Source organism: Lactuca serriola, chromosome 6 (genome assembly GCF_051521515.1).
Source record: "Lactuca serriola cultivar US96UC23 chromosome 6, Lser_US96UC23_V15, whole genome shotgun sequence".
Taxonomy (NCBI): Eukaryota; Viridiplantae; Streptophyta; class Magnoliopsida; order Asterales; family Asteraceae; genus Lactuca; species Lactuca serriola.
Genome location: NC_136413.1, coordinates 28,537,887 through 28,546,438, shown reverse-complemented (window position 1 = coordinate 28,546,438; position 8,552 = coordinate 28,537,887). Strand labels below are relative to the sequence as shown.

The window sequence follows — 8,552 nt, the reverse complement described above, 5'->3', positions numbered from 1 at the left end:
TCTCAATTTTTTCTTCCTCCTTGATAGCCTCTTCCATTTCTACGCCTTCTTCCTCTTCTCCATATAACACTCTTGGGCCATCAAAACTTTTCTCATCTTTCAAAGGAATGGCACATGGGCTCTCTTTAGATGGTAGTTTTTCTTGATCTTCCTCTATACTTATTGTTTGAGCAAGTTGTGTTATTTGTTGCTCTAAGCTTTTGAGGCTAGCTTGCGTTGTTTCCTGGAAATTTTGGGTAGATGTGGCAATGCTCTTCACAATGTCCTCTAAGGACATGCTTGGCATTTTAGGTTGTTGAGAAGGTGGAGGATACGGATGTTGGAACTGTGGAGGTTGTTGGTATTGGTCACTTTTCCAACCTTGGTATGAGCTTTGGTATTGGTTGTATCCCCAAGCTTGGTTGTTGTCCCACCATTGATCATGTTGAGGTTGATCATAACTCCATTGGTTTGACCAATAGTAGCTTCCCTTCTCTTGCACTTCTTCCCATTCTCCTTGTAAATATGGACACATGTCGGATTGATGTCCATTTTGGGCACAAAAATCACAAAGAAGAGGTGTGGGTTGCACACTTTGGTCATTTTCAATCATCATAACTAACTGAGCTAGCTCAGAAAGTTTATCTTCAATACAAGGAGTGTTCATTCCCGAACCACACTTTTTTCTTCAATTTTTGAGTTTTAAACTAGAGTACATGCACAATGAGATCTAGGCATAGAGAAACAAACTGATTAAATCAAAACCAATCTCCGGCAACGGCGCCAAAAATTTGGTGGTTGTCGAGGCCAACACAAATAATAACCCTAAATATTACACACTAAAATAGTGTATAGTGGTAAAGGGATCGAATCCACGGAGATTGGTTCAATTTATAACTCTATGAAAAATCTCTTTGTAAAAATACTTGTAAAATAACAATAAAAATAAAATGGGGGGATTTGGTGTATTGAAATACTTGAAACAAACTAGAATTAATTATGATTTAAATAGACAATTTCGACAAAAATAAGGGTTTGATGTAAAATCAATATGGGAAAGATGGTTGACTTAAAGTTTCCTCACTTTGACTTTTGATGAACATATCATTAGAATCCAATGGTGCAATACTTTGATTTAAATCCTTAATTTGGTTATAGTAATCCAAGGAGCTTGAGATTACCTAGACTTTTCTTAATTGTTGAAATGGCTAGAGAAGCTCATAACAATTTCCTTAGTCAAAGTCACTAATTCCAAATAGCATGTAATTAGTGAAAGTCAACTAGCATTAAGAACCAAAAAGTCACCAAATCCAAGAGGAGTCAATTGCTTTCACTACCATGTTGGAGAAAATGTTTTTATGATTGTGTGAAGCAAAAACAACACAAAAATCATTTGTTGCTTGCTAATTTGAGGATCCTTTACTTAATCAAGAAATTAGCCAACTAATCACCACAAACACATTTAAACTCATGAATAAAAACATACTAGTAGTGATAATATGATAAAACACAAAACATTTCCATAAAGATTTAAGAACAAGTTCATGGATTCTTCAACATTCAACAAAAGTTCAAAGGATTCAACAAAAAGTCAACCAAGATTAGTTTAGCCAAGCATGGCTAAACTCAAAGAAACAAAGTTAGATGAGATTGTACCAAACATTTTACAATAATCAAGAGGTAAAATCAAGATGTTCTTGAGGTGTTCTTGGCCTTCAAAAGCACTCCAAACTCTAGAGAGAACAAGTCAAACTCGGACCTTCAAGATCAAGCTAAAGAGGCACACCCACCTTCCCAATATAGAGCTCTTAGCAAAATCCCGAAATTGCCCTTGTCAGGAATCCACGCGGGCCGCGGGGAATCTTACGCGGGCCGCGGGCTCTGACGGGTATTTTGGGCTTCTTCAAGTCTTGGGCCCCCACAGCTAATCCATTGGCCCAGTTCGAGTCCAATCAGCTTCTAGCCCATTTTTCTTCAATATTTCTTCAATTTGAGCCCAATTTGTCTTTCCGCATCACTCAAAACTTCCGCAAACTCCTAAACATCGATCTTGCACACTCAAGAATTTTCCCGTGCCTTTCAAATTTAAAGTTCAACACTTCCAAGCCTTCAAGCAATTGACAAGTCCCCTCCATGAATCACCTCCATAGCCATTAAGCACGAAATCCCTATTTCCCTTCAAGCCCAATCGCCTCCCAAGAGTCCCGCTCAGCTAGTCTCCAAGAAAATATGCAATAATGCTCAAGAAACTAGAAAGTACCCCGAAATGGTCATAAAAATAACAAAAGGGAAAATATGCATGGAAATTAACTAAAATGCGAATGAAATGTGCTAAAATAAACTATAAAAAGAAGTAAATAAAATGAAGCTATCACAAACCAACTACGACGATGTAAAAAACCATCGAAGTCTTCATTCTCCGGCTTAGACTATCAGTTTGTTGCCATTGAAGGGGTGTTAGTTGACAGAGGTAACAAAATCCATTGTCGTCATCATTTGTAACCCAAGTGACAGAGAGAGAAAGAGAAAGGTGTCATTGTCGAATCTGCAAACCTTAACAACTTGTTCAGATCTAAAACCTCCATGGGAGGAGGTAGATCCAACTCTAGCATCTTCAAATCAAAGGGAAACATATTCGAAGAGAAGATGATGAATCTTCATGTCGACTTTCAAATCTAGAAGTCACCGTTGGTAATGTTTCAAGATCAGTGGAGAGTTTTCGCCTGGGGATCGGCGACGATACTCCGATAACCTCCTAGCTAGTCAATTTTCCGATAGACATGGAGAGAGAGAGAGAGAGAGAGAGACTTTGTAGGGAAATGGTGTATGGTGTGTGTGTGTTTCTTCTAGTTTATGAGAAAAAGGGAGATGTATTTTATTTTTGTTTTATTTTTATTTTTTTATTATTGTAATAAAAGAAAATTAATAAATAAAATAATAAATGGCAAATTCATTATTATTAAAAGTTTTAAAATTTTTTACGCAACAAAATCAAAATATTGAACCAATGGTGCGAGTATAATCTTTTTTTTGTCCAAAGATAACGAATTTTGACATACGCATCATTAGTTGGTTTTTGGGAATATGACTTATTAAGGTAATTAACTTTTCGGTTTGTTTACATCTATGTAACTATCTTTTTCTTGTACACATCTAGGTAACAAACTTGTTGGAAGTGTTTACATATAACCATTATGACATGTTGTAGCAGGTTACATCCTAGATATGAACACTTTTAACAAGTTCGTTACCTAGATGTGTACAAAAAAAATAGTTACTCAAATATGTACAAAATGAAAAGTAAGAGTAAATTACACGAATGGTCCCTGTGCTTTGGGGGAATTTGTGTTTTTGGTCCATAACTTATTTTTTTTAACTCAGATGGTCCATACTATTTATTTTTGTTGCGCGTTTGGTTCATGTCTTACCTAAAAAGACTATTGTGTCCTTATTAATTTATTTTTTTAATTAATTTTCTTATTTATGTATTTGTTTTTTTTATATATTTAAAAAAATTAATAGTCTTTTTTATATATAAAAAATAAATACATAAATAAGAAAATTAATTAAAAAATAAATTAATAAGGGCACAACATTCTTTTTAGGTAAGACAGTGACCAATCGCGTAACAAAAATAAACAGTAGGGACCATCCAAGTTTAAAAAAAATAAGTTAGGGACCAAAAACACAAATTCCCCCAAACCGTAGGGACCATTCGTGTAATTTACTCTTACTTTTCTTTTTGTTTATATTTGGGTAACTATTTTTTTTACACATCTAGGTAACGAATTTGTTAAAAGTGTTCACAACTAGGATGTAACCTACTCCAGCAGGTCATAATGATCATATGTGAACATCTCCAACAAGTTTGTTAGCTAGATATATTAAAAAAAAAAAAAAAAAAAAAAAAAAAAAAAAAAAAAAAAGATAATTACATGTGAAAATTGAATCTCTTATAATGATAATTAGCAAATTTATGTCGTTTTTTGCCACTCATTTTTCACAATATTCTTCAGAAATTTCCCTCAATTATTTTATCTCTGACTACTCCAAGTTCAAAGTACCAATTATACAAATAATAATCCACTTCGTTACATGATTTGAACAAACCAAAAAATTAATTATCTTAATAAATGGTTTTTATATATATTTGATTGGATGGGTCAAACGAATTACTCTTCCTACACTTTTTATTTTCAGTATCACATTAACACATGAACATGAAAGCTTTAGTAATCGTGGCTTCCATGAACTTGTCTCAATCTCCTTATTCAATTCTCCTTTTCCACTGAATTCTAACATAACAAATCCAAATTTCCCTCTCCACTATCACAATCTCTCATTTGCTTTATCAAATTCTCTACATTTGTGTCAAGGTAGAGATGACGATTCTTTACACGCTGGTGGCCAGAGGATCTGTTCTGTTGGCGGAATTCAGTGGTACGTCGACCAACGCGAGCACCATCGCCAGACAAATTCTCGAGAAAATCCCCGGAAACAATGATATGAATGTTTCGTATTCGCAAGATCGGTATATTTTTCACGTTAAACGGACTGATGGCCTCACTATTCTCTGTATGGCTGATGATGATGCCGGAAGTAAGCTAATAATAACAGCTCTGTTCTTATTGTTTGCTTAAAATTCGTTCTATTATTATTATTATAAGATCGATTCATTTCCATTAGATGAGTTTGTGATCATATTGTATGATTTGAGCCGATGATCAGGTCTCGCTATTCTGTCGACAGTAATTCAATTTGAAACTTTCATATCTGATTTGATTTTGATAATCTAGGGTTCTTCGAGCAGCATTGTTGCCTTATGAAGGTCGTTTATGTTTATAATTTGAAATTTGAATCCAGTTCCTTCCACACAGGGATTCGTAGATCCATAAAATCCAATACTTGATATTGACATATAATATCAGTGATCACATAAACACATTCAATCATTTCACTTCTACTCTTTTTCAATTTCAAGTTCATTAAAACAATTGATGGTTGGCAGAATATGATCAATAGTGGCAATATCTATATTTTACAGGACGAATTCCATTTACATTTCTTGAAGAGATTCATCAGAGATTTGTTAGAACATATGGTCGAGCAGTTCTAACAGCCCAAGCTTATGAAATGAATGATGAGTTTTCTAGGGTTTTGAGCCAACAAATGGAATATTACTCCAGTGATCCCAATGCAGACAGGATAAACCGTTTAAAAGGTGAAATGAGTCAGGTGAGTTTCCTTAACTAACATTCCAATACTTTTGTTAAATCAATTTTTGTAAACTAAATAGTAATACCTCTTTGATCTTGAACAAGAAAGATGAAATTGTATGCTTTTATAAACAGGTAAGAAGTGTGATGATTCAAAATATTGATAAAGTTCTTGAGAGGGGTGATCGATTGGAAACACTTGTTGATAAAACTGCAAATATGCAAACGAATACTTTTCGATTCAGAAAGCAGTCTAGAAGATTCAGGAATACAATGTGGTGGAAAAATGTCAAACTTATGTATATATATATCCTCTAACCTATATATACATTATCTTTATAGATTATTGAGCTAATATAATTAATTAATGGACTTTAAATGTAGGGTTGCTATGGTAATTCTTCTCCTGGTGATAGTGTACATTGTTCTGGCATTTGTTTGCAAGGGGTTTGCACTTCCAGCTTGTCTATGATGAAAACCAGAAACAAATGGGAAATTTGATTTATTAGGGTTTTTGAATTCAAAGCCTTTGAAAAAAGTTCTTGCATTTTTTTTTGACATTCTTTTATGGTAATTTGATAAGTTATTTGTATCGAGTTGTTTTGTTATATGAGGAATAATAAGTTTACAATTCCACATAGATAAGTTTTTCACTAAGTGAGTAAAACATATTTGCTTAAATATTGAAAAAAATCTTAGAAGGATTAGTCACTTTTTTGTCTTTGTCTCTAAATTGTTTTTGGTTTAAGATTAGTTTTCTAGTCTATATTAAATTGATCTCTGTATTAGGATTTATTTAGTTTTCATTATTTTGAAAGTGTTTGATGATATGATATGATATCACTTCCCCAAACATTTTGCAAAGTAGATGTTTTTCCATCAATTTTGTATTCATTTATAAATGAATGTGCCAAGTTCGATTATATGAGATATTGAGAAGAATCAGTTTTCTTTTTTTGAAAATATATACTGATATAATTATACATGTGCACCAAAAGAAAATTATATATTTCATCGGATTAAGAAACATAATAACATTAGTTGTTTGCGGTTTTATACAATGGAGAGATAATAATAATAATATTGTGTAACCAACAAATCCAGTTAAGTTTAGTTTTAATGTTTTTATTAAATAACAAAAACAAAGACCTGGATACTTTTTTTATCAAATTAATAATATGTTCTAAAACACCATATGAATTTTGTTTGTGTATAATTATATAATGATTGATGATATATTTATGTGTTTGTTGTATAACTATTAGTCCAAGTTATCGATTTATGTATCTATATATGCATATACTAAATGGGATTTATATAGAGATTCTACGTTTTGTAATGTTTTTAAAAATTGAACATGTATTTTCCTTTCTTAATAAATTCAAAATACCCTTCCACGCATATAATAATTACAATCTAATTAGGATTATTATTTTTTAAATACTCAAATAAAACATAGCTCAAAATTTTATAACCATGTGTTCTAGGATCATTTGTAGAATCCTAATTAATTAACCATTGTGATCAGTTCTAATTAAATCGATCGTTATAATTAACATTATAAATATTTATCTTAAACCATACTATATTAATTTAAATTCTCTATTATGATAAATATAGATATTTCTTCAATATATCCATCTAATAATAAAAACTAAGAGAGTTTTACATTGAGCCTTCTCAACCAAACCGAATGAAGCACCATGTCTATCAAATCATATGCTCTCGATGGTCTATGAATTATAAAATGTCTTTGCACCTTCATCACCATTTTCTGCATTTTAATGTACTCATCGATCCCAACCCCTTCCAAGATTTTCTTGATTTCCGGTATCTTTTTCACCGGAACATGAACAGAAAACTTGCTCCAGTCAAGAACGTCACTGAATGGCAACACATAATGATCAGAAACGATCACCGGAACACAACCTGAAGAGATCGATTCAACTATTCTAGGGCTTGCTACTTCCCATCCACTAGGGCATAAGCAAAACTTTGCTCTTCCCATTAATTCCGAGTAATTTAGGGTTTTCGGGAGGTATTTGAAGACTTGAATCTCCTCATCTTTTCCATCCCAAATTTCGAACAAATATTTTCTTACTTGTCCATGGTTTCCACCTGCAAAAAATGCAAGGATGGAACGGTTTTCAGGGGGTTGTCCGATGAGGGGTGGTCCTAGGTGTTCGTAAGGAATGTTGAGCTCCGGCAAGGAGACGTCTCTTTCCGGCCGAAAACCTTCAGAACTATTGGCATTGCAAAGGACACGAATGAAGTGTTCATACAATTTAGGGTTCGTCGCTGTAACATCTGGTGCCTGAAAAAGTAATGAAGTTGTTGTTCAATCAATATGGTTATATGGAACCTAAATTTGATTCTTGGATATTCATGGTATAGGAGTTAATGAAAATTTAAACAGATGATCACATGTATACCCAATCATGACAGCTAACGAAGAAGTGATCAGCTCCACTGCTTCTATTCCAATAAGGGTACTTGTGTGACAACACCCCAATGTAATCAGTAACAACATCCTGGATAATTCGACGATCATAATCAGCATGAGATCTGTAAAGATAATGTCGAATGGAAACCACGCTGACAGGGAGGAAGAACACAAGGGCTTCTTCAGGGTTTTGAGCAAGAAATCTGCTTTTTTGGCTCTCGATTTCGTCCATGATTTGGCCTTCGCTGGAGTATATATTGTTCATAGGTCCTCCATGGAAAATGGGAAGTTCTCCTTCCTTGTATGCCCATACTTTGAAACTCTTCTCCATCTCTATGTGGCTCCTGCGTTATATTCAAGAAATATAATAAATCTTTGACAACAAGAAGTTAAGTAAAATCTTTAGTTAAATCTATCATTCAAAGATTCTCGATATATTGGCAAAGATAGTGGAAGCTTGAAGCATTGGAGCTTGTATTCGTGTACAATTGTTTGCCAAAAATAAATATAATTTTATGAAAGTTATAGAATCAAATAAAACATAATTAAAGAGTATTTTCCACACTATGTTGTTGAGAGCTTTAAAAAAACTTAGATTAAAGAAAAAGTATAAGCTTAACACTTAGTTTAAACAAAAATGTCACAATCCAAATCCAAAAGCTAATATACACATCTTTTAGTTTTTTTTATGTAACTTTATATATTTAAAAACTTGGATCGACTATTGTCTAAAATTTCTCAAAAACTCCTAAAAACGCTCAAGAGCTAATTGAAGTAGCTTTTCGATTGTGAATTTATACAAAATAATAAAAAAATAGGCTTGTACTCCCAAATTGCCAAATACGTCATATATATGTGGATTACCTTAGGAAAAACTTGTTTATAAGAAAAACAACACCCCGTATGAACCTAGT

General features: G+C 33.0%; 2 protein-coding genes across 2 annotated transcripts; one reads left to right on the top strand and one right to left on the bottom strand.

Moving 5' to 3' along the window:
- Positions 1–4,173: 4,173 nt before the first annotated feature.
- On the top strand, positions 4,174–5,791 carry LOC145058212 (vesicle-associated membrane protein 711-like). The gene is made up of 4 exons (XM_079006125.1): positions 4,174–4,578; positions 5,024–5,214; positions 5,331–5,494; positions 5,580–5,791. Exons 1-4 carry the CDS (start codon positions 4,362–4,364, stop codon positions 5,665–5,667), a joined length of 660 nt encoding a protein of 219 aa, XP_078862251.1. The 5' UTR covers positions 4,174–4,361; the 3' UTR covers positions 5,668–5,791.
- Positions 5,792–6,849: 1,058 nt separating this feature from the next.
- LOC145058556 (Exostosin family protein) lies at positions 6,850–7,982 on the bottom strand. The gene is made up of 2 exons (XM_079006448.1): positions 7,628–7,982; positions 6,850–7,509 (listed from the first exon to the last, which is right to left on the bottom strand). The coding sequence occupies exons 1-2, from the start codon at positions 7,967–7,969 to the stop codon at positions 6,850–6,852; spliced, it is 1,002 nt and encodes a 333-aa protein (XP_078862574.1). The 5' UTR covers positions 7,970–7,982.
- Between the last annotated feature and the right edge of the window lie 570 nt (positions 7,983–8,552).